We start from the raw sequence: 25,062 nt of genomic DNA on the forward strand, positions 1-25,062 counted from the left end.
TATTCATCTTTTTATTCCAAACGCTTTGGTTTTTAAGCGACAAACATAAAAAAAAAAAAAAAAACTACAGCTCAAACTCAAGAGTCTTTATTCTTAAATATCTTATATCTCCATGATCTCTTCCCATGCTTCTCCTGTAAGTAGAAAAAATCGAGAGCTGGTGGTTAGATAAATAAAGAGAAATTAGTGTTTTAGACGTTATAGTGTATATGTGATCTTACATAGATATAATAACGTCCATATCATCAGCTGCATGAAAGCGTAGGGATGCTGCAGCGAGTGGGGAGCCTAGAGGCAATGCGCATCGTGTTGCAAAGGCATTCGCTCGGCACTGCCTCGAGAGCGCTGCAACACTCGGCACTCGGGTTCGTCTTGTCGGCTCCAGGAACGACAAACTCACCACACACGTTCAGTCCACTCAAGTGCCTATTGCAGCTCTGTCCGTCCACCTCAGTCGCCACCAAAACCAGTGCCACCAGCGCGGCCACCTTCATGATCATGGCCAATGAAGACTTGGAAGAGCTGGAGGATAATGCCATCTTCTTCTATATCTTTTTATGTATTATGAAATATATTAAGAGTTAGATTGTTGTATATTAGATCTATTTAGTGTTAGGGGTTTACTTATGTTTATATAGAATCGAGGAGGGTTCAAAGAATGATATTGAGGGTTTATGTTCAGAATTCGTGAGCTACCTAACGAGAGAGCTCACGTTAAGGTGCAGTTTTGTGTGTGTCAATGTGTGTGCAGGAGAGTGTAGAGAATATGCATGTTTGTGATTCTTGAATATTTTTATGATATATCTATTCTATTAAATTAGAAACGGCTGATATATGTTTAGTTCAACTTAAAATATAACTGCATCTAATTGATTATCTAAATATATCACATAACCACTTTAATAAAATAATTTTGTAACTTTCATTTTTGTTCCAAAAATTTCTGATCCAGTTCTATCAAATACATAATATACTGTTATGAATATCAGGTGAATACTTTTATTTTTTCAGATCAATAAAATAAATTCAGTTTCAGTGATAAGTAATTTTGTAACTTCTTCTAAAATGTATGCATATTTTGTAAAGTCACCCTTTAATTCCAAAATATTAGTGATCCACTACTTTCAGTATTACAAACTGTCGACTATACGAAGTCCAATAAATAAAAATTGTGTCATTTGGAAACAATGTTTTAAACACAGTCTAGATGTTGAATATGATTACTTTTTGGTCATTGAGTTATTAGATTGACTGTGGATACTATGTCAGTAATTTAATTTATTTTAACATATCTTTTAAATAGCTAAGCATCATTTATTGACATGTCTCTACAAAATTTGGAAATGTTGATGTGTCAAAGCTTGAGAGAGTATTTGTGTTATTATTGTGTTGATTTTTCTCCGAAAACTATGTCAAGAAGGGATTTTAGTGGATAACGTAAATTGATTGCAAAATTAGGTTGTTTTGTCTTGAATCTGGTCAACTCTTAACTATTATTGCGGCCGAAATGATCTAGGCCGATACATTACCAAAATTCTTAAACCAACACAGGTTTGGAGTGAATTTTTTTAGCAAAACTTAAATTCTAAAATATTTCTAAGATCCTCTCAAACAATAATTTTTCCACGACTCACAGTCGCCATTATTTAAAATCCTCGTTTCGCTGGTGTCATATTATTTTAACATAATTAATATGAATGTCAGTGGTTTGATAGCTAGCTAAGATCTGACCGTTTTTTACTTTATCATTACTAGCTTTTAGACGTGATTCACGTGAATCAATTCTCTATCAAGTGTAACCAATATTTAGTTACTTTGATAACCAAGGTGTCGCTTCAATCATCGTAGTATGGTTAAAATTAACTATACCACTAATGAACTATTTGCAAAAAGAATTGTGGACGACGCATCTATCTTTTATAGTTTTATGCCAAGAATCATATTAGCTGAAATGAAATGAATGGATCACCATCTTTCACTTTTGTGAGTGATTAACCAACACCAAGAAGTGGCACACATTTGAGCTTTGGGCTGTGTGATTGTGGACTAAATACTTTCTCTCACCACCTTTACTCTCTCGCGAACAAAAAGGAGATCTCATCTGCTCCGACGACCGGACGGCGCGTGCGTGCGCGTACCGGCGCCGGAGGCGTCCTTATTCTATCTCAGCTGCTTATTTTGTGTTTGCTTCACCATAGTCTCCTTCACTCTCTCTGTCTTGTTCGGTACTCTGCATTTGGAGGCACGGTGGATCTCGGTTTCGCTGCAGAAAAGTTCCGACTCCGACGATGTTCAGCTAGATGATGGAGTTTCAACACGGGATGAGTGGAGAATTCTGATGTTGAAGTCGGTTTTTAGGGTTATGCAGGAGGTCCCTTAAGCCTCCTGGAGGGATGGTGACGCGCGGAGGAGTGTGCTTGGCTCACCTTTGTGTCACGGTTGTAGTCTTGGTACGACTTCAGCTTGGACTGACGGTGAGAGGTGTGTAGAGGTGGAGCTGTTGTTACTTCCTTGGCGTCTTGGTTGAACAGGTTCTATTTTCTCCTGCCTTGCGAGCTCTGGAGATCCGTTTACTCAGAGACGAGTTTTTTTAGCCCTTGTTGCCGGCGTGTGTTGGAGCTCGTGGTGATGGCTCGTGGAGTGCTGCAACGCCGCGGTGTTGAAGACAGTCGTCTATGGCTTCTTCGAGGCGGTGCTGCGACTTCCCTCTCAACCAAATGCTCTCTTCTCGGTTAATTAGTTTCAGTCTCCCGACGAGCTTTGTCGACTTGTTCGTTTGGGTTTGTGCTTGCTCTGTTTTGTTATGTGCAGATTGAATCGTGCCACCGGTTCATGGTCTCGACATCAAAGATTGACATTTTCTTCGGTTTTCGGAGGAGGAGATTGACGAGGAATGGAAGCGCTTCTTGTGGTCTGAGAAGTCTCCTCTTCTTCGGTGGATCAGTCTACTGTGAGGCATATCCCAGTGCCGTGAGTTTCTGCTTGCGGTAGTGTCTCTCAGCTATAGTCTTTGCAGGTTTGGAGTAAGATACTGGTTCAATTAGCAGTTGCTGTCCTGTTCCCGACTTTCTGCATTCCCGCTCTCGATCATTGGACATCCTTGCCTGGTGCTTCCCGAGTGGTTTAAAGCGTTATAAAAGTTGTACAGGAGGTTATGGAACAGTTTTCTGGTTTGTTTTCTATACCCTTCTTCTATAACCTCTTTGGGCTTATTGGCGGTGACGATTACAAGTATCGAGGCGTTCATCAGTAACTAGCTACTCCGAAGACGATATGGGAATTCCCGGCATCCGAGGCAACGAGGAGAACCTCACGTCCCCATGGTCATCGTCTAAGGTTGAGAACAGTTACGTGGTTCCTAAGATTATTAAAAGCGAATTAGCGGAATGTGCCGGGTTTGGTGGACGGGCGAAGCTAATTTTAGCAATTTGTAAGCTTGGGTTTGAAATCGACCTTGTAATCCAAACTGTATACCGGGAAACCGGTTGATTTTAATATATTTAAATAAAAAAAAAGAAAAAAAAAAGAAAAAAGAAAGAAGTGGCACACAACCCACTGGACGAGGGAACTTCACGCTACGTGCGTGAATTTTCAAGCATTTAATTAAACATTTGATAAAATGATTAAAATCGAAATCTCGCCATCTTATTGGCAGAATGCCTTGGCCACAAGCACCCATCACTATTTCTAGATTTTTTTTCACCAACTAGATCTCGATATATATAACATTTTATGTTAATGATAATGGTTCAGTTTTTATACGACGTCGAGATGTTTTTCTTTTTGTTTTACTGAATACGAGGTCCAGATGTTTTCTAAACGTAAATCAGTCACTCGTCATAATAAAATTGTATGCAGTCTTTTAAAATGATATGTAACTCGATTGAATGTTAACGAATTGTGTTTCCCGCAGTGCGTTGCTACAAACATTCATACCATCTCTTTGTAGTGTTAATAAATAGTTAAAATATTCATATAATTAATTTCCTCTACCAGAAATTAGGATTGTGATATGATTAGCATCTTTCATGGGTACCAGTTTGTCACATGAAACCATGCACTTTGAATATATTCCCATATAAAATCACCAACAAGTCTTTCTCTTTTTCTTTTAATAAAGTTTTTCTGAAGGAAAAATATGTTTTGTAAGTTCCACTTTTCGCCCATCACTAATTTAGTAACGGATCTATTTATTTATTTTTTCAATAGTAAAATAAAACCACCGAATATACACTCTACGGGAGTTATTAGTTAGTGAATTCTCATGAATTTTGAAAATTTTGAGATTCTATTGTTATTGGTTCTTAGATTTCAAAAGTCTAAAATCTATTGTTATTGGTTTAAGAATTTCAAAATTCATTCAAATCTTTTGTTATTCAAAAAGTTTAGTTATTATTGATTCTCTAATTCTAACTAAATCTTATGTTATTGGGAGATAAATTTTATTCATTTTTACTCATAAAACTCAACTTTTAAAATATCATATGTATCCATGTGATTTTTCAAATCCATGTGATAAAAAACTAGAAAACAAAATAGTTATTTTTATCTGTCCAAAACTATAAATCATTACAATTTTATATACTTTTACATTTTAATACATAATTATATTTATATTGTTTTATCATTTTTGAATATATAATTATATCTATAAATAAAATAAAAATTTTAAAATAGTTTCAAAAAGTATTTTTGAATTTCAAAAAATTTTTTTTTTGTAAATCAATTTCTTTTTAAAAAGAGTTCGAATTTGAAAACATATAATTCTAAACTAACAAAAAATTAAGAAAATCGAAAATTACTAAAACATTATAAAAAGTTCAAATTTATAAACATATAATTCGAAATTAAATTTTTTATTATTATTATTATTTTTATTATTTATATATATATATATCTATAAAATAATGGGTAAAATGATCTTTTATCTTTCTAATGAAACATCTTTTGATCATTTTCTTCGAAAAGTAGTACAAAAACAACTTTGGGAAATTTTAAGTAACTCTTGAAAAAGGATGGATGTCCCATACTTTTATTAATTTTCTATTCTCAACTGATTTTTTTATTTTTTTTTTGAGTTTCTTCAAAACTAACTTTTTGATTGATGCTCAATATTTTTAACCACCCTATCGTCTAATTAGTTTTTTCCCAGGAAAAAAATGTGCACAAAATCGTTGTCAGAAAACGACTAGTCCAATAAATATAGTCCAAAAGTCATAATAAATCCTCGAATTCCCATCCATAATCGATGGAAGCATTTTTTAACTGCACTACATCAAAAAAATTCTTAGTAAAATAATTAAAAGTCATAAAAATTCTTGTTCACATAAATATATTTGTCCCACGTACCACCCTTTCTCTCTTTAAAACCAAGAATGCCATTAACTTCCTCCATTAAACAAAGAACAAAAGAATCGCAAATATGTCAAACCCATTTCTTTCATCTCTATATTTTCTACTTGTCCACCACATCAAACCCGAAACTTGAATACATAAAGACAAAAGTAAAAAAAAAAGGATCATCAAATTCAAAGAAGAGTCATATATATATATCAACCGATCTTTTAGCTATGGGGGCAGCTTCATCGAGCCTCGCCGGATCTGAGGCTTATGCTGGAAAGTTATGCGGTCTCGAAGACGTACCTGAGAACTGTATAACGGCAATGTTCATGTGCATGGAACCACCGGAGATATGCATACTTGCAAGGGTGAATAAGTCATTTCATAGGGCGTCGAGATCCGACACGGTGTGGGAACACAAGCTTCCCCTTAACTACAAGTTTTTGGTCCGAAGAATCCTTGAAGATCAACAAGTAGGAGAAAAAGACAAAGTTATTAGCCGCACGAAAGAGATCTATGCAAGGCTTTGCCGACCAAACTTCTTCGACGCCGGCACAAAGGTTTTTTTCTCTTAATTATTATATTTTGGTCTTTAGAATCTTTCATTTATTTGATGGTCACATACGTACCTTAGATATTTCTTGGGGTGTAGAAAAGGAAAAATAGATTTTTTCGGGAGACTAGTATAAGGAAAAAAACATTGGGCAGAATTGTAAATGTTGAAATTAGTCTCTAGGAAACTAGTCTCTAGTATTTTATTCATGATCAAAATAAAAGGTTGGAAAAGTTTATAAGGGATAAGTTCTACGAATTCACTTTAGACAATCATGCCTAAAGCATAATAGTTGTTCCCATCATGCCTAAAATCAACTAGACAGTAATAAAATCAGTATTCTAAAAATGATTTAGGTAGCGTCTGTGTGCAAGATATTTGACAAATCAGTCATAAATTAAAAAAAAATTCTAATCGATCATAAATTTTAAAAAGAAAAATCTAAAACGATTTTCAAAAACCTAGACACACTTAAACATTAATTTTACCGTCCAACAATTCTTTGAACTTTGAATACAAAACAGTTTTTACTATTTCCACACTTTCTTTTTTGGGTGTATAAGGATATAACTATGGTTATACAAAAATATTCTTTATATAACTTTTTCGTATCTTCTGGTCTTATTGATCGTTTTCATTATAAATAAAAAATGATATGTATAGAAAGGCCAACCATTGCTATTTTTTTTTTTTTGAAAAAGCCAACCATTGCAATTTGCCAAGTTGAAATAAAATGCACCATTATTTCTTTATAAATATTGATTCACCACTATATATTTTGAAAGATATTTTTGTAACTTTATATCAGTTTTCTTTCTTTAGGGTTTAATTCTTTTTCGTTACGAATTATTGTTTTTTATTCTAGAGAAATTATAATTATAATATATGAATAAAATCTGGATCATTGTATGGTTCAGTGGTTGGTTTTGAGTCTTTTGACATGCAATTCAAACAAAAAGGCTAATATTAAAAGGGAATCCGTCGACCGAATGGGTTTGTCATGTGTGTACGAAAGAAGAAACAGAAAGATTATAATATGAAAACCTTTTATTAGAGTTAGTTGCGATTTATTCATATATTAGTTAATAATAAAAGTAATTGTTTGGATTGTAATGAGAAAAAAGGAAGCATGGTTGGACAAGAGAAGTGGGAAAGTGTGTTTGGCTATATCACCAAAGGCAATGAAGATAACCGGCTTTGATGATCGCCGATATTGGGAACGTATTTCTTCCGACGAGTCGAGGTCATTTTTACGTCTCTCTCTATACATCTCTTTCATTTTGTTTTTATTTTTTCTTTATTATTTAATGATAAAAGTATAAACCTAGCCTGTCTGGTCGCCTAGTCCAAATCCCAAAAGATAAGAAAGGTTTCGGTTTGGACTGATCCAAGCACAAAACATACTACGCAGTACACAACAATAAATATAAGAAAGGGCAAATCTCCAAAATAGCACTTTTCTAAGTTTATATCACAAAAATAGCACTCAAAAACTAAAATGACCAAAATAGCATTTTATCTTTTGAAAAATTTAAATTTTTTTATTTTTCAAAATTTGAAATCTTATCCCCAAAACCTCACTTCTCAACTCTAAACCCTAAAACCTAAACTCTAAACCCTAAACCCTAAATTCTAAACCATAAACCCCACCCCTTAAGTGCTATTTTTGTGACTTTTGTCCTTGAGTGCTAGTTTGGAAACAAAAACTTGATTTAGTGCTATTTTGGTCTTTTTCTCTATAAGAAAAGTAAAAAAAATATAGTATAAAATAACAGAATGTGAGAAGAGGAATAACCTAAAATCCAAAATCTAATTGCCTCTGAATTCACTAGACAAAAATACCAGCAATATCATTAAAAGATTTAGTGGATGAATTATAGTGTAAGCCTAAACTCTTTCTGATTTGTGCATCTAATTGTGCTTTAACTGAACCCATCGTTATTTCTTAAGAAAAACGACTTTGTCAACATTTTTTTTTCTCTTTCAAACTAATCATTGGATAATATAAGGAAAAATGACAAGTTGATTGTTGGCTACAAATTGTATAAGCATGCAATGAATTTTTCGTATAATAACAGAATAAACGCGTATACGAAATGTATAATGACGTGTAATATTCATATAGCTGATATATAATCTTTAGATAAGCTCGAGCTGTTTGTTTAGTGAATATGGAAACTGTTGGGTCCTCGACGGAAATGTCATTTTCTCTTATCCCAAATTTGCTCGATCATATCAATAATTGGATGGCTTTCCTTCAACTATCATTTTTATTCTATTTCCCTACATATTCTCTCATATATTTTTAATTTAATACTATTCGGAAACTCTATCCAGATTATTTCCAATAGTTCAAATATTTAAACGAAAAACGTTTAATAAAAATATACATGATCATTATCTCCGTTATATCACTATATTCCCATGTTACAAAAATAAATATGAATATTTTATATATTCCCATGTTTTTGTTGTTGTTAATGAGTATTAGATTTATGATGGTAAAATGCATTTTTATAAAATTAATAAATTTTTTCAAAAAATATTCATTTAGTAACAAAAATTCTTCATTATTCCTCTTCAATTTTGATGAGGAACATACATGTATTTTTTTTTTGAAAAATTTGGCTTTTATATTTAAATGCAAAAGTAAAGAAAATGAATTTGAGGGAAAGGAAACATAAATTTTAAAATAAATTCTTCATTTTATTCCTCTAAATAAACCACCAATTGAAACGATAATTTCTTCCACTAGTGCTTCATCTAGGTGATAATCCCTACAAAAAAAAGAGGACAGTATTTATCTATAAGTAGATTAGATGAGATCCAATATTTTCTCCACTTAAGAGACATATAGTCTACAGATTAAGTGACAGAGTACTTGATCAACATTGTCCCCTTACCAACACTCGCATCTGTTATGATTCTTTTCATTCTTAATTTCTTAGTTCTTACAACGGTTAATATTCTATTGAACCTTTTGTTCCATTCAGATTTGGATCAATAGCTTATCTCCGGCAAGTATGGTGGTTAGAAGCGGTGGGAAATATCAGATTTGAATTTGCACCAGGAAAATACAGTGTACTTTTCAAGATACATTTAGGCAAACCTTTGAGAAAGTGTGGGAGAAAAACAAGTAACCTCGACCAAGTTCATGGTTGGGATATCAAACCGGTCAGGTTTCAACTGTCTACATCAGACGGCCAAGGTGCGATGTCTGAACGACATTTGGATGAACCAGGGAGGTGGTTTTATCATCACGTGGGTGATTTTGTCGTAGAGAATCAAAACTCGCCCGTTTGGGTCAAGTTCTCTATGCTCCAGATAGATTGTACACATACCAAAGGTGGTTTATGTTTAGATTGTGTGATTATATGTCCATTTGAGTTTAGAGGGAAATACACATATTTCGATTAGTTTTTTGTTTGAAAGGTTTTGTTTTGGTATATTAGTATGTAGGATATTTATTACTTGTAAATATACAAAGTCTGTTTATATTGTTAATTAATATAATCAGGTGCAAATTTATATTAGTAACATTGACATACTGGTGGAAGGTTTTTTATCCAGTAGTTTGATTAAGAGTTGATAATACTTTTATACCAAAAAATCTAAAATTCGAAACCCAAAATGCAGTTTATTATAAATTTTCAGATTAGTGAAACCGAAGTTATAAGATAGCTTTGGCGTGATGCAAATATCAGAGCAACTTTATTAGTATTATATCTAAATCTAATAGATCATCTTACAATTAAAATAAGCAAATAATAAAATGGCACCAAGAGAGAGAAAATATAGAAGTTCTCTTTTGAAAAGTTTTTTTAGATACAATTAAAAATCTGAAATGACACTTGTTTTCACTAATTTGGAAGCCTTTTTTACCTTTTTAGTGGTTTACGTCTTTTTTAAAATACAAAATTTATTACATAGTAAAACTAAGAATGATAATTTGTTGTTTTACATGGTATAAAGTTATCGATGCAATAATTATATATAATTTATAATAAGATTAATAATGTAAAGAATGAACATACATATACAGAGTCCATTAACTTCAAGTTTGCGGGTTAGTTTAAACAATTGGGCCTGTATCCCTTTAATGGGCCGAGCCTACTAGGTAGAGGTTCTTCGCGGAATAACCAATGGCGAATACATACATACACGCGGTCTCTGCTCTCTAACAGACACCAGCGACTGAGCTAGAGAAATGAGTGTTCAAATCTGTAACTTCCCGTTGAATCCGCGCTTCGCGCTGCGACCCCGCTCCCAAACCGCCGCGAGGTCTACACGAATCTTCGCTCGTGCGGAGAATGAATCGTCACGGTCTGATCAGCAACAGCTCAATCTCTCCGTCCTTCGCTTCACTTTCGGTAACTTATTCCTACTCTTCTTCTCCAATTGAAAGTTACCTACTCTCTCAGAGAGATTTTGAATCCGTTTTGTAGGGATTCCTGGGCTAGACGAATCTTATCTACCGAGGTGGATCGGGTACGGGTTCGGATCGCTTATTCTTCTCAATCACTTCTCAGCTTCACCTCCAATCAGCGAATCTCAGCTGGTATCATTTTATACAAACCTGGTTAAATCCGGTTCAACATTTTAATTGTTTCTTGGTTTACTTTGGTTAAGAGTAGTATATGGCTTACTAGTGTTTGCATGATTGTGTTGTGGGGTGAAAGAGATCAGAGGCTTTAGGGTTATCACTTGCTGCATTCTCCGTAGCTTTACCTTACTTTGGCAAGTTCCTCAAGGTAATCGTCTTTGTGTACTGCTTTTGTTTTGGCCTATTTAGTGAATGGAGATTTTGATGTTTTAGGGTTCTGAAGTAGAGAAGAGAAGCTTACCTGAAGAGGGAGAACAGGTTTTTGTGATATCATCAAGCATTGGAGACTCTTTGAAAGAGGATTTGGCTTGGTCAACTTATGTCTTGTTGAGGAATACAAGTACCGTTGCTGTGGTATGGTGTTCATTGTTGTTCTTATCTCCTACTTAGCTCTCTGCTTCACTAAGAAAGTTTGCTCTTTTTTTTTTAACTTCAGATGATATCGATTCAAGGTGAGCTTTGTGTTCGCGGGTACTGGAATTGCCCTGGTCAAATGTTAAAGGCTCAACTACATGACTGGTTCAAGAGAAAGGTTGATGAAATAGGCCTGGCTGATGTTAAGGAGACCCTTTATTTCCCTCAATATGCAGGTATATTGTGTTCCTTGAGTTTGTTCAGCAGTGTTGATCCTCTTTGGTGCGACAGAACATATATGTTAACCTTTTTAGTTTGATTTTAGGTTCTGCATTGTCGTGGGATATTCTTCCTGATGGGACGCGTTCTGTTTTTGTGCAACCTCTCGTTCAAAATACAGATGAATCGGAGAAAATGGATGGGTTTTTGCTGGTGGCTTCTACTGCTGGATATGCATATAGCGATAAAGATAGAGCCTGGATTGGAGCCATGGCTGATAAATTCAGAGGTTAGATAGTTCTTATGGATGTAAATGATTTAAATGATTTGTTGCTTCTCCTTTTTCTTTTTGTGCATTTTTGTTAAATTGAGCAAACTCTGACAAATTTTTCTCATTGTATCTAAATGTGAGATGACTTTGCATATCAATAGCACTTGAATTAAACCAGAGCTGAGTGTTAGTTCCTTTTGGTAATTTATTAGTGAGACTTAAGGATGCCATGATCTGGCACTAGAAATGTACAAGCATACGTTGTTACTGAAACATGAAAATATATTAGTATCCATGACCATAAGCATTGAACATCGTATTTTGCCAGACCCTAGGATAATGGTTTTCTCATTTGAGTTTGTTAGTGTCCTCGCCTTAAAAATGATTATCCGTATTACCGTGAAAGGAAATAACATCCTATCTCTAAACTTTATGTTTAATGTGTTTTCTTTCATATGACTTTCAGGATGACATGACCTATTCATTATAATATAACATTTGACTCATATCTTGATTGATGATTGGCGAAACACTTCATTTCCTACAAGAATTTCTCGAGGCCATAAACCAGATTCTGTAAAACCAAAAGAGAACAAGGACAAGTGATCAGATAAATAGTAAGTAAAAACATCAGTTGATGGAGAATTCTCGCATGTTTCCTTGTTACCTTGAGGCGTACGACCTTTCTGATAGCGAGAAGTAGTCCAGGCATTAGGGACCTTACGTCAACTATGTCGTGTTTAACAGTGTAAACCTGTGTCCAACAGGTTGTGTTAGAGAACATAATTTTCAGTTTGGTTTTTAAATAGATGACTGTAATGATAGTTACATCTCCTGGACTTGAGAAGTAGACTTGTGTGCTAGATGGTAGTCCAGGTAGAACCATACTGTGAACACGAACCCCATCTTCTCCGATTACTTGACCTCTTGCCTGGAAACATCAGGAAACAGAGCTTTGTTTTTGTATAAATATACATGATCCAAAGTCCTAACTAGCCCATCTTTTTTAATCTTTCTGGCATTTTTCAGCTTGCTCATGCCTTTACCTGAACATCAGTTGAACTATCTTCTCTGTTGTAGATCTGACCAAGATTTGATATGTTGTTCGCAATTTGGGTAGCTTCTGGAGAAGGAAGATCCTGCATTTCATAGGTATCTTTAGAGCCACTTCTTGTGATTTAATATCAAAAGCTTCGTGTGAGTCACTTTCATAGATAACTATCTCATTATATATACCTTGTTTCATTCAAATTCTCTATAAGTTACATTTTCTTTTGATCATACCGTTGCATTAGGCCTTGACTCTACGATTTCAACGTTGTTGTAGTGGAAGGAAGCCATGATCACAGCCTGTTGGAGAAGTATAGATCCTATGGATAGTGTTGGTGCTACAAGGCACCCCTATAATGCAAACAATGGAGAAATTAGATAAATCTGGAACATTTATGGTCGCTCCAGGACAAGCTCGACTTCACCAAGAAAAAACAACAAAACGAATTTGCTGAGAGTATCTCACCCTGTGCTCACCATGGTGGCCTTGTCACATAGTGCAGATAACGCTGATACTGTCTCTGGCTTAATCCGAGGTACATACACAACACTCTTCATCCCAAATGCCGTTGCCTTGATAAGATCAAAGATCATTAACACTCTTGATGGTTTGACTTTTCCAACTTGGTAAATAAAAAAAAAGTTTTTTTATTAAATACCTGTTTTACATTCTCATACACTGTTGATGGGTCTGTAAAGTCGATCACAACTCCCACTTCTTTTCCCTACCAACAATATTTTTCGTTTAGGTTGTTCCGTAGATGTCACTCTGGTGGGAAACAAGAGAGAGAGTTTGGATATAATGGAACCTGAGATATCGAGCCTAAGACCATTGTTAGATCACTCACTACTGGTATTTCTAGAGGCTCCTCCATGTCACAGAGCTAAAAGAACATTATAGTTTAGGGTGTCATGTTAATAGATAAACCAACCAGGTGGAAGTAAAATGTAAGTTAAGTCACCAAGCCAATATCTTCGCCAAGAAAATGGTTGTCGACAGCACCAGCCAACTCCATTCCCCTGGCTTTAGTCACAGCAACCACAGCCGCTCTTCCTATCTCCTTTGCAGCTCCGTTTATGATTACCTGATATGGAAATTTGTTGCAATTCATCACAAGCTGCATTGTATGGAAACTCCTGATGAAGATGATGATGTTACCTTTATGTTGTTTTGGGAAGGTTGAGAGGCGGAGCAGGAAAAAGAAGGCCTTGAGGGGTTGAGACGTCCTGAATGTGATAGCTTGAAGAAGCAGCAGCTCACAGCTGCCATTGCTCTAACCTCTTATGATAACTTTTTCTTTTCTTGTGGTTTCCTTTGCCTTTGATGTTGATAAGAGTTTTTGCACTTGTTGCCAGAGCTTTTAAAACGATGTAGTTTTTGAGGCTTTCTGGATGGATAAGATTTTGCCTCTTCTGATTGCAATCACTCTGGCTCTTAATTTATTTCTTAACAAAGTGAATTTTTTTTTTAAGTTGTGATAATAAAGATAATTTCTTTCGAAAATGTATATATTTTTTTAATTTTCTAATGAAAACATCTATTTTTGTAATTAAACTGAGATATCCAGGCTTTAATTGGTGACCATGAAAATGATCGAAATAAACATAAAAAATTTAAACAAAATTTTGATTTAAAGAATTGAATTGAAAAAAAATATATGGAGGAACAGTTCCTCATCAAATTTAAAAGAGAAAAGTATTCTTTATTAATTCATCAATATATGAGAAACATAAAGGGATATGGTGAGATTTTTTTTTCACCATCATATATTTCTATAAAGAAACTAAGAGAGAGGAGAGAGAAGTAACTTTTTCTCTTTGGTCTCTCCATCTCCGCCAACTAAACCCTAGTTTTTTCATCTGAATCTTGCTCGAAGAGGCCGGCGGCAGCCTTGGCTGTCGGCCTCCTCCACTTGTTAGTTGTAGCTTGCCTCAACCATATCCACCATGTTTCAGAATCACTGTCTCCTCCTTCTTGTCTCTAGGTTCTGGATTTTTGTCACTACAAATCTAATCGGAAGTTTGGTGAGTGCCTCTCTTCCCTGGAACCTAGTCGAGGTCGAGACGGTCTCGTGAATCATGGTGGCCTTGCCTTTCCGCCTCTCCAAACCGCCAGCGTTAGATCTGGGTCAGATCTAAGCCCAAGCCATCGTGAATAGTTTGGAAGCGTCGCTGCCTCTCCTCTCATCACGTCCGACTTGCCTCCTGGTGGTATGTCAGTCGCGTAGATCCAAGGTGCGTAGAGCCTCTCCTCAGGATTTGTTCCTCTGAGAGCGGCGGAGTGGTGGTTCTCCGCTGAGAGCCTCTTCTCTTAGCTTCAAGTATCAGCTTCCATGGTAATATCTGTTGTTGCTCTGTTTCTCTCTGTTGTGCTTTGATGGTTGATGATCAGGGTCCTTGAGGACAGACCCATTGTGTCTCTAAAAACCACGCCGGAAGAGACTTGCTTTTGATGGATTTTGCCTGTTTTTGAGAAGTCGTATGGCTTCTCCCAATCTTCAACTCCGTCTACAAGCTCCGGCTGCTCCTCTTTCGAGTGTGAGCTCTCCGAGAGGCTTCTGGTTTTGGTTTCAACGGAGCGTACCTCAGCCTGCACCGGAGTGGATTGCCTGGCCCTCTGTCGTCGCGGCTGAGAGAATCTGTGGAGTCTTCCTAAGCCTGCACCGGAGTGGTAGCTGGCCCTCCGTCGTCGCGGCAAAGAAACTCTTTGGATTTCCTCTAAGGTAAACCGACTCTGCATAGCCTTCTCCTCGTCACCATTATTGGTACCTGGAAGCGCTTGTAAGGAACCTTTGCTGATGTTTGATGCTTAACTGATAGGTCAAAGTCTTGTTCTCTTGATCAAACTTGTGATCTTAATTAGATGTTTAGGGTTTTTTTTTTTTTTTTTTTTGCGGCCCTTTTCATCTGAATGGCTTAGTTGCATATTTTGATTGCAATTCCTTGTAATCAGACCTTCATTATCTTGTTAATGATATTTACCTTTTAGCAAAAAAAAAAAAGGGATATGGTGAGGCCCATTGTTCTTAGTTTGACAAAAAAATCAACATTTTGAAGAACAAAAAATTCATCATAATTTTTTTTCTAAATTATAGTCACCAATTGAATCTTTAATATTTTCTTTTCAAATATTCAAATGATATACAAAACATGGCTTCATATCCATATGGTTACACATATTTACTATTTTGGATTAATTTGAACCTAAACCGTTTAGTTTTTCAAAATTCATCTGCCATTCGATCATCCGTGTGTGGTCAAGAAACAATGAACTTTATATATCACTATATATATTATTATTTAATAAGTATTTGTTTACATTTGATCCTTCGCATAAAAAATCAGACTAATTAATATTGTTTATACCATTAATAAAATAAAATATATAAATTAGTCATAAAATAAAATTTATTTAATAAAATAAGTTATTAAAATTAATACAAAAAAGAATTTCCAAAATATTAAAAATAGTTTTTAAAATAAAAATATAATTTCTATATATATTTTAATTTTATATAACTGAAAAGAAGATGTTTGGTGATTTTGTATATTTATTTATATAGTGTAAAAAGAAATTTTTACAAAAAAAATGTAAAAATTTTCAAATGAAAACATAAATAATAATTTATTATTTAATTTTTAGTTAGTAATGCATGTATTAATAAATAATAATAAAATATTATTGTCAGTATGCGTGGACGAAGCACCTAGTTAATAATAATTAATATTTTAAGTTAATTTTTAACATATCCGTAGGAAAATAGCAGGTCAATTTATTTAATTTTTATGACTAGACCAAAGAAATAAAAATTTAATTTATGGAAAATACAATTCTATGGAAAGGTCCTATTAAAGAACTTTTTTTCCAAGAAAAAGAGAGAGACGACACAAAACTAGGGTTGTTATGTTTTCTCTCTGGAGAAAATAATAGGGTTTCAACGTAGCAATTATGCGGCCAAATAGCGTTCACAATCCCCAACGGTCGGAGGAATTCGGTGAAGATCCCAAACCAGGTTCTGTCAAAGGTCACTCCATGGATAGAAAATTAAGCTACTAAAAGATTTTGAACAACCACAATTCAACTCTGCGTCTCACTATGGAGTTAGTTCTCGAAGTTACCGAGCTTTAATGTCTTTGTCAACATGATTAGCTCACATTCCTGCGAGTTCTTCATCGTTTATAATACATATTGATTCTAACGTGAAGCTCTTTCTTTCAACCCCACCCATTTCACAAGAACCATGTCGCGATCTCCCCTGATGTCCGGTGTCTCTTGCCGGCGTTAGAAGCTCCTATTTCTTCTCTTCTTTTTCTTTTGCCTCCTCGTGCCTCTCTTTCTTCCTGGTGATATGCTCTTGACTCTGGATCTCCATGGAGGTCCATGGTTGTTTTGTTCTGTCCGCGGCGGAGTAGAAGACTACGCGTGCCTACATTTGTTATCGCTTGACTTGCAGATCTGGAAGCTACTCTTGGTGGTGGCTTGATACTCAGATCCGCAAGGAGTGAGGCGCGTGCGGTGGCGTACAGGCAGAACCGGCGTGTGGGTGGCTCAACGCTCGTATCTAGCCTAGATGAACTCCGAAGGTTACCTCTTGGGGACGTACCAGAGCAATTATGGCGGATATGTGTTGTCCGCCAGACCGGCTCTTTGTGTTGCGGGTGCTGAACTTTCCTGAATCCGTAAGAATCGTCTATGGTTTGGTCGGAGGAGCCAGGGGAGGTACTTCATTTTGCTCAAGCAGAGCTATGTCATTGGCGTCAAGCCGACCTATAAGAGAAGCTGTTCCTCCGTGACGAGTCTCAAACTATTCTGCATGGTCTTCAGGAGAGGTCTTGTGGCTTGTTGTTGAACACATTTAGCGGCTGTTTGTTTCACTATTTGTCATCTTCATCCAAATGATTCATTTAGCGGCTGTTTGTTTCACCATTTAGATGATTCATTTAGCGGCTATTCAGATGATCCATTCAGATTTCTGCGATTGTTTGTTTGTCCATCCATATAACTCATCTAGATGAATCAACTAAATGGATCTTATATTTGTTTCTTTATTTTCATTTCCATTCAAATGAGTTTAGTAAACAAATTACCAAAATATCTTATGTTGGTTTAATCATATGCTTGATATTAATTTTAACTATATTAAATTCAATTATTTAGTTTAATATATTTACATTAGAATTATTTCAAAATTAACGAGTTTTCTTTTTGCGGTTTGGGCGGGAAAAAAAAAAGATTTTTCGGTTTTAGCGAGAAAATACATTTTTCGGTTTTGGCGGGAAAACAAGATTTTTCGGTTCTGGCCGGAAAACGAGATTTTTCGATTTTGGTGGAAAAATACAAATTTTCGGTTTTGGCGAAAAAATACGTTTTTGCGGTTTTTGCGGAAAAGACGTTTTTGGCGGAAAAATGCGTTTTTGCGGTTTTGGAGGAAAACACGTTTTTACGGTTTAAATTTTTCGGTTTTGGCGAGAAAACGAGATGTTTCATTATAGGCGGAAAAACGCATTTTTGTGGTTTTGGCGGAAAAAACGCGTTTTGCGGTTTTGGCGGAAAGATGCATATTTGCGGTTTTGCCAGAAAAATGCGTTTTGCGGTTTTGGCAGAAAACGCGTTTTTGCGGTTTTGGCGGGAAACGCGTTTTTACGGTTTTGGCGGAAAAACAAGTTTTTGCGGTTTTTGGCGGGAAAATGTGTTTTTGCGGTTTACGGGAAAAAAATGTTTTTGCGGTTTTGGCGGGAACGCGTTTTGCGGTTTTGGCGGGAAAACGCGTTTTTGCAGTTTTGGCGGGGAAACACGTTTTTGCAGTTTTGGCGGGGAAACACGTTTTTGGCGAGAAAACACGTTTTTTGCGTTTTTTGCGGGAAAACGAGTTTTTCGGTTTTGGCGGGAAAATAAAATTTTGCGTTTTTGGCGGAAAATAGAGATTTTCGGTTTTAGGGGGGAAACACGTTTTTTTTTTGGGCAGGAAAATACGTTTTTGCAATTTTGGCGGGAAAACGTGTTTTTGTGTTTTGGCGGAAAATATGTTTTGGGGTGTTGGCTTGAAAATATGTTTTTTTGTGATTTTGGCATGAAAACACATTTTTCGGTTTTTACAGAAAACCACGTTTTTGCAATTTTGACGGAAAAACACTTTTTTGCAATTTTGGCGGGAAAATGCGTTTTTGGGGTTTTGGCGTGAAAAAATATTTTTCAGGTTTTCGCGGGAAAACGTGTTTTTGTAGTTTTGTAAGTTTTCGTATGTGACAAAAATGATATTATGTTTAGGTTTGTAATTTGTGAATTACATTAGGGGTATAATATACATTATACCATTTTGAATGAACCATCTCCATTCAAATGATCCAAATTGGTTCAGCTGAATGGACTTTAAAATTAAACCTAACTTTCCAAAAATCATTCGGATGATCCATTTGAATGAGTTAAACTTTTAGTATCTAAACAAACAAAACTTTCATCTTCATTCAGATGACTCATTCAGATGGAAAAACAAACGGACCCTTAGTGGCTAGGCATACACAGTACCGACCTAGTGGCAAATCCGGTAGCCTTTTTATTATTTCTTTTATTTTGTAGAAATCTGGTCAGCCGTCGATGAAGCCATTGCCTCAACCCGCCTTTCACAGTTTCAAAACCGCTGTTCATAGCTTCCAGTCTTACTAAGTGAGAAGATGCGTCTTATGGGCTGCTGCTACTGGATGTGCCTAATTGTATGATCCTTGGTACCAGGATGCTATGTTCTTAATGGAATTCTCATTATAAGTCTTGAATGTTATTGACATGTGTTTGTTATCTGTTTTTTAGCAGTAGAATTAGGTGGTTATAAAAACAATTCATTCTGAATTTTGGGATGAATTTGTTCTTATAGTGATGAAAAATACATATAGCGTAGGATCCTTCTAAATGTTCGTAGGTGTTACTAAATCTCGGAATTGTATGTGGAGTTAAAAATTTTATAAGGTTGTAATCTTGTTACCATGAATTGGTTTTAGAAAGTTGATGTTTGAACAAAAAAAACAAAACAAATTCCCTTCATTAACTTTATACAAATGTAAAAACATGTGTACAAAGATGAAATTGGTCATTAGCATATTTTTAGGGCCCTTGGAAAAGCATATACACAACCTACATCATCATGTCTTTTCCGGTGTTGCACAAAACTCTACGTCTCTTCCCCATTTCACCATCGAACTTGAAATTTTTTTAACAAAATTTCACTAGCACACCAGCAGTTCCACCTCCTAAACCTGAAAAAAATTCAACAAAATACAATTAAAGTGAAAGATACAAACACAATATAGTTCCAGTGTCTCCCTATTCAATAGCCCCATAAGATCAACCCTAAAGATCTTGTTCATGTATACACAAGAAAACGTCAAATTGAGAGATGTGAAAAAGATCACAAACCTATCACCATGATGAATTCACATTCACTTAGAAGATGGGCGGTAATCTTGATATTTCCACGTTGAACCTTCTCCAACATCTGGACTTAGCATATTTTTTATCCACTCAATTCGAACGATAAGCTCTTCCAAGTCATAAACTGCAGCTTCAATTGAATCCGACTCATCGATATTTTGTCGAATCTCTCCATTGCCTTTCTCTGGCTGCATGTCTCCCTCTGTCTTCTGCTGCGCGTCTCTCTCAGTCCTGTGCTGCGTGTGTCTCTCTGTCTTCTGCTTCTTGGCTCTCTCTGTTTTTTCTTTTCCAGGTACATGATCTACTGTAAAAAATGAAACAAAACCAGATGAATTTTAAAACCAAGCAAACATGGGAAAATAGAATGATGTCCTTGTAAGTAGCAAAGCTAACCTCCTTTCTCACGTTTCACGAGCCTAACACTTTGACTTTTTCGTCCATCCTACAACACCACCACGTGATCAAACAAAATGAGCAAGATACCAAAAATCATAAGAAATCAAATATAAATCACGTATAAGGCAAACTAACCGTAGAAGGCAGTGTCCAGCCATCTTCAGGTGACCAATCCAATGTTGGACGCACGTCCTTACGCAAAGCTTTATAAGTTTCTCCTTCACCGAGTGGTGGTGGAAACAACTCAATCTGAAAAAATAGATAATTGGGAGTTCCACTTAGAAAACAAAAAAAAAGGAATTGTGAAAATCATTTATTAGATTTAACTCAAATGACCAAGGGACAAGAAGAAGAACATGGACTAGATAACTATAACAAACAACTTCACGAGACCAATCTGGTTTGTATGTACCTGGAATGGTTCGTTTCTCTTCACTGTCAAGACCGTTGCACACCAGAAACATCCATCTCTATCCCAATCAACCAAGTCTCCTACTTGCCAAGAGCCATGAACGACAACAAGAGGTGCTTGGTCAGCCTCGATTTTACGGACTTCCCGCTCCTGATAACATGGTGGATATGATGGTCGAACCATCAGCCACTCCTCCCCATCTTCAAACTGTTGATAGACTTGTGTGTGATGTATCTCTGAACCAGATATAAGATTTTCATAACGTTATTCACGCATAAGACATTACAAAATACTGTGAAAATAATATGATATTAGTTAAACAAAAATAAATATATGCAAAAGAGGATGATAAAGCTCACCTTCCCCATCGTAATCAAGATACTTCAAGCTGTAGAACAATTTCTCCTCCTTCGTGTATATGTTTAATATCTAATTAACCAGTAAAAACAAAGTTGTTAAACATATGTTTATATCTGATAATAAGAGAGCATCTCAAACATTAGAAAGATAAGATTAGTTCTAAATAAAATGGATGTTGTGAGATTCTTAATTTAGACTTAATGCATGCTTATCTTCCTCATCTCTAATGTGGAAGTCATAATTTGGTACGATGCATCAGTACAAACACTGAGTTCTTTTATATGATTTTGATTGATAGATAACCTACAAAACTCAGTGAATGTATACAATGGACATAAACTCTTAAGATTTCTCTAATTAGGTTTTTCAGAGATATATGTGATTCCGAATTATGATCAAAGATGGCATATCATGAGGTCTGGAAACTGCAACAAACATGTAGTGAGTTGCATGAGTCAAAACAGATGCATTAATGCTGCACAAAGGTAGGAAGAAACAGATGCATTGTTGAAGACACTCGGGTTAAGTCAACAGAGATATGGGCGCCTAAAGCAACTCCCTGGCGTTAGAGTCCAATACCACAAGAAACCTACTAAGAGACACCAAATCTCAGGTACCGTCTGTAGACGGGTCGCAACTTGCTACCAAACCCGTTGAACTCTTCTCATCTTTTGGCGACACATCTATTGAGTTTGCTTGTTCGTACTGCTAATTATTTTGATACCTAAAGACACAGAATGCCCCTCTAACTTTATCTGTGTGAATGATCCAGCCTTCCATTAGATGTAATGGCTACAACAACAATAACAGCACAACTTGGGACAAGTTTTGAACAAAATTGATGGACTGGCTTGGTGCCAACCTTGCAGCATCATTAAGCAGGCAAATGTTTGATGTCTGCCAAGCGAAGACAGTGGATGAAATCAACACTGATTGAGAGTTCGTCTGCGAGAGAGCATAGTATCCCTCCCTAGATTTTAAAAGGCACATGGCGCTCAAAGGCGAGAAGGTTAGAACCTTGCGCCTTGCGCCATGGCGCACCAAGGTGTTCTCGCCTTGTGGATCAAACATCTTCCCACGAAGAACTTATAAACTGTAACTAGGTTTGATTCTTTCAAGTTAAAAGATATACTTCAATAGTAACAACAACCCATCTGAGACACCTAAAGCCTCACTGAGAAAACTAGACCCAATTGGAATAATATGAAACTGTTTTACAGTCACAGGTTTGTGTTTGTGACCATGAACCCAGGTAAAAAAATGTTTCGTATAGAAACTTTAAGGCGCACTTTTGTGTCACCAAGGTGCTTTAAAATAACGCCAAAGGCGCACCAAGGCAAGCGCCTCTAGGACATAGCCTCGCCTTGGAGGACCAAGGGCACTTTTGTGTCACCAAGGCGCTTTAAAATAAGGCCAAAGACGCACCAAGGCAAGCGCCTCTAGGACATAACCTCGCCTTGTAGGACCAAGGCGCACTTTTGTGTCACCAAAGGCGCTTTAAAATAAGGCCAAAGGCGCACCAAGGCAAGCGTCTCTAGGACATAGCCTCGCCTTGGAGGACCAATGCGCACTTTTGTGTTACCAAGGCGCTTTAAAATAAGGCCAAAGGCGCACCAAGGCAAACGCCTCTAGGACATAGCCTCGCCTTGGTCCTCCAAGGCGTTTAGGTCTGAACCTTGGGCCGCTAAAAGGACCAAGGCGTTTGGGTCTGAACCATGGAGCGCCAAAAAACATAGTCTCAACTTAGAGGACCAAGGCGTTTGGGTCTGAACCTTGCGCCGCTTAAAGGGCCAAGGCGTTTGGGTCTGAACCTTGGGCCGCTTAAAACATACTCTCACGTTAGGACCAAGGCTTTTGGGTCTGAACCTGGGGGCGCCTTTGGGCACACCTCTTTAACACAACTCTCCATGTCTCCAGAACTGGAATAGCAGATTCTCTTTGAGAAGCAGTCTTTCCTTGTGAGAGTAATTTCTCTCTGTGGGAGCAATCTCTCCCCGTGAGAGTAGTCTCTCTTTGTGAGAGCTCTACTAGTCTCTTCCTATAAGAGCAGTCTCTCCTAGAGATCAAGAAAGTAGTCCCTATAGGAGATCTAGTTCTTTTTGGGCAGAAAAGTCTAAAGGTCCTAGGAAAGGTTCATATGCCTAACAACTTTTTATCTGCGTCCATCAACACGGTTGACAACAATTAAGATTCAAAATTTAATATAGGATGAGTTGGTGAGTTTGTCATTTTGAGGATACCATGTTCTAGTTATGCAGGGACTTCAAACCTACAACACATGTTATACACATGTTTATTTGACAACTTTCTTTAAGAAGCTATACCTACCTATATGTGCATTTACAAAGTTGAACAAAGTGCATGAATTATCAAAAGGTTCTAACAATGTGTGCATGAGATTAAGAAAACATTCACTGGTTTTACATGTACCAAAAAACATGTTTCTTTTCATATGCTCATCTATTCAGCCATTCACCTTGAGGATATATTGAGTTTCAAGAAGTGGTAGTGCATATGATATAAGTGATGTTTTTGAAAGCACAAAGACTTCAAATATGTTTAGTAACTTTTCCAAAGATTACCAAGTTAATTCATTGAAGAATTAGAGTCTAGTTATACCTTGCATCGAAACCAAGCTCCACGATATCCCTCTTCAAAAGATCTTACTTCAACAATTTCCCCAACTTTGAAAGGTAAGCTTGCTTGAGCCATTTCTTTGTTTGAGGAACTGCACAGTTAAATTTGTACCACAAACTGAGTTTGGATGGAAAAAGAAGATCTACTGTGTAGGAATGATGTGTTTAAGAGCCATATCTTTGGCTAATCATTTTGGAGAGTTGTAGAAAAAAAATTGTACTAACAACTAACATCTCAATTGTTATTCTGCCAAAATCTGGGAATTAAGACAAAAAGTTTGAAGCATAGACTATAAGTCGGATTAGCAGAAGTTTAATTCAAACTTTGAAGAGCAAAATGTTAAACTTAGCCTACACAATGGTAAAATAAAAACTCAGATTGTGGCCATGATTGTGAACTCTTTTGCATACAAACAAGAGTTTTTTTTATGATGAATACCCTTCCAATCTAATCACTCCATCCTTCCAAACTAATCAATTCATCAATTATAATATATATAACATTTGTGATCAGACATCCATGAGTAAATTTCATGGATGTATGACCACGGATGTTTTAGTAAGTGTAAAAAATGTGATCCATGAATTAATCAACACTTCAATCATAATTATTGTTCTATAAAAGTTTTAACCGATTTATAAAATCAGATTATCAGTATAAAACTTTGTTCCAATGCAAAGTGATCAAAAAATAAGTAATCAGTTTGTATCAAATCAAAGTTATATACTAACAATCTATCTTATAATTTGGGTTTTTAAAAAAAAATTGTAAACATTTAATAACAAAATCTAAGGAAAAAAAATCAACTTGGAATCACCCTAACTAAAAAAAAATCGGATCTGACACAGAAAAGAAAAGTTTGAGGAGATGGAACTTACTAAAACTACTGTACTACCGAAAATACACAAACATGCAGAAGAAAATACCTGATCCACGATCGCCAGCGATTTAGATCTGGAACCAAGCTGACCAGTTGTTACGACGGCGGCAGCTTAGGGGAGAAAGGATATGAGACACGATTATTTATACTACTTTAACGGTGGACCCCTAATTTTACGGCCCATTACTTCAGCATACTATTTAATTTACGTGGGCTTTTTAATTAATACTCTAATAATATTTTGGGCCTTGTACTGGATAAAGACGATGGGCTGTGTTATTTTTTCAAAGGTTCATTTCGTTTTAGTTTTGTATCGTTCTATCAAATTTCGTTTTTAACTTTTGGCAAACATCAATATTTGACCTTTTTAGTTTAGTAAGTAGGAGTTGAGTCACACTTTTAATCATTTGGTTAATATTCTACAGTGAATATAGTGTTTGAGCATTCCATTTTAATTAATGCTTACTTCGTTTCAAATGACCAGGAACATAAATAAACCAAATTCAGTATTTTGACTTCAAACTGTATATATAATAACATGAGTGGCTATAAATTTTATACTGA

General features: G+C 35.9%; 5 protein-coding genes across 7 annotated transcripts; 2 read left to right on the forward strand and 3 right to left on the reverse strand.

The window, feature by feature from the left end:
- Nucleotides 1–36: 36 nt before the first annotated feature.
- Nucleotides 37–554, reverse strand: LOC106387955 (stamen-specific protein FIL1-like). Its single transcript, XM_048774067.1, has 2 exons — nucleotides 222–554; nucleotides 37–134 (listed from the first exon to the last, which is right to left on the reverse strand). Exon 1 carries the CDS (start codon nucleotides 537–539, stop codon nucleotides 246–248), a length of 294 nt encoding a protein of 97 aa, XP_048630024.1. The 5' UTR covers nucleotides 540–554; the 3' UTR covers nucleotides 37–134; nucleotides 222–245.
- A 4,698-nt stretch (nucleotides 555–5,252) lies between these two features.
- LOC106387954 (F-box protein PP2-A14) lies at nucleotides 5,253–9,426 on the forward strand. Its single transcript, XM_013827899.3, has 3 exons — nucleotides 5,253–5,900; nucleotides 7,018–7,136; nucleotides 8,887–9,426. Exons 1-3 carry the CDS (start codon nucleotides 5,376–5,378, stop codon nucleotides 9,308–9,310), a joined length of 1,068 nt encoding a protein of 355 aa, XP_013683353.2. The 5' UTR covers nucleotides 5,253–5,375; the 3' UTR covers nucleotides 9,311–9,426.
- Nucleotides 9,427–9,782: 356 nt separating this feature from the next.
- On the forward strand, nucleotides 9,783–13,894 carry LOC106387953 (protein COFACTOR ASSEMBLY OF COMPLEX C SUBUNIT B CCB2, chloroplastic). Of its 2 annotated transcripts, XR_007334831.1 has the most exons (8): nucleotides 9,783–10,263; nucleotides 10,339–10,451; nucleotides 10,573–10,644; nucleotides 10,710–10,850; nucleotides 10,933–11,086; nucleotides 11,176–11,358; nucleotides 11,807–12,492; nucleotides 12,668–13,894. XR_007334831.1 is itself a non-coding variant. In XM_013827898.3 (6 exons), exons 1-6 carry the CDS (start codon nucleotides 10,101–10,103, stop codon nucleotides 11,361–11,363), a joined length of 831 nt encoding a protein of 276 aa, XP_013683352.1. In that variant the 5' UTR covers nucleotides 9,783–10,100; the 3' UTR covers nucleotides 11,364–11,517. The 2 variants fall into 2 exon arrangements, 1 of the variants encoding a protein (XP_013683352.1); XM_013827898.3 differs by lacking the exons at nucleotides 11,807–12,492; nucleotides 12,668–13,894 and having other exon boundaries at nucleotides 11,176–11,517.
- Nucleotides 11,716–13,782, reverse strand: LOC106387952 (dihydrodipicolinate reductase-like protein CRR1, chloroplastic). Its single transcript, XM_013827897.3, has 10 exons — nucleotides 13,550–13,782; nucleotides 13,353–13,475; nucleotides 13,200–13,274; nucleotides 13,050–13,115; nucleotides 12,868–12,963; nucleotides 12,625–12,741; nucleotides 12,387–12,479; nucleotides 12,170–12,271; nucleotides 12,008–12,094; nucleotides 11,716–11,914 (listed from the first exon to the last, which is right to left on the reverse strand). Exons 1-10 carry the CDS (start codon nucleotides 13,658–13,660, stop codon nucleotides 11,882–11,884), a joined length of 903 nt encoding a protein of 300 aa, XP_013683351.1. The 5' UTR covers nucleotides 13,661–13,782; the 3' UTR covers nucleotides 11,716–11,881.
- A 5,512-nt stretch (nucleotides 13,895–19,406) lies between the features above and the next one.
- Nucleotides 19,407–24,670, reverse strand: BNAA03G12810D. 2 transcript variants are annotated; one of them, XM_013827896.3, is made up of 8 exons: nucleotides 24,545–24,670; nucleotides 23,601–23,709; nucleotides 20,981–21,050; nucleotides 20,622–20,857; nucleotides 20,345–20,458; nucleotides 20,207–20,255; nucleotides 19,799–20,114; nucleotides 19,407–19,638 (listed from the first exon to the last, which is right to left on the reverse strand). In XM_013827896.3, the coding sequence occupies exons 2-7, from the start codon at nucleotides 23,691–23,693 to the stop codon at nucleotides 19,822–19,824; spliced, it is 855 nt and encodes a 284-aa protein (XP_013683350.1). In that variant the 5' UTR covers nucleotides 23,694–23,709; nucleotides 24,545–24,670; the 3' UTR covers nucleotides 19,407–19,638; nucleotides 19,799–19,821. The 2 variants fall into 2 exon arrangements, with proteins under 2 accessions (XP_013683350.1, XP_013683349.1); XM_013827895.3 differs by having other exon boundaries at nucleotides 19,799–20,117.
- Nucleotides 24,671–25,062: the final 392 nt, after the last annotated feature.

Source organism: Brassica napus, chromosome A3 (genome assembly GCF_020379485.1).
Source record: "Brassica napus cultivar Da-Ae chromosome A3, Da-Ae, whole genome shotgun sequence".
In the NCBI taxonomy this organism is placed as follows: domain Eukaryota; kingdom Viridiplantae; phylum Streptophyta; class Magnoliopsida; order Brassicales; family Brassicaceae; genus Brassica; species Brassica napus.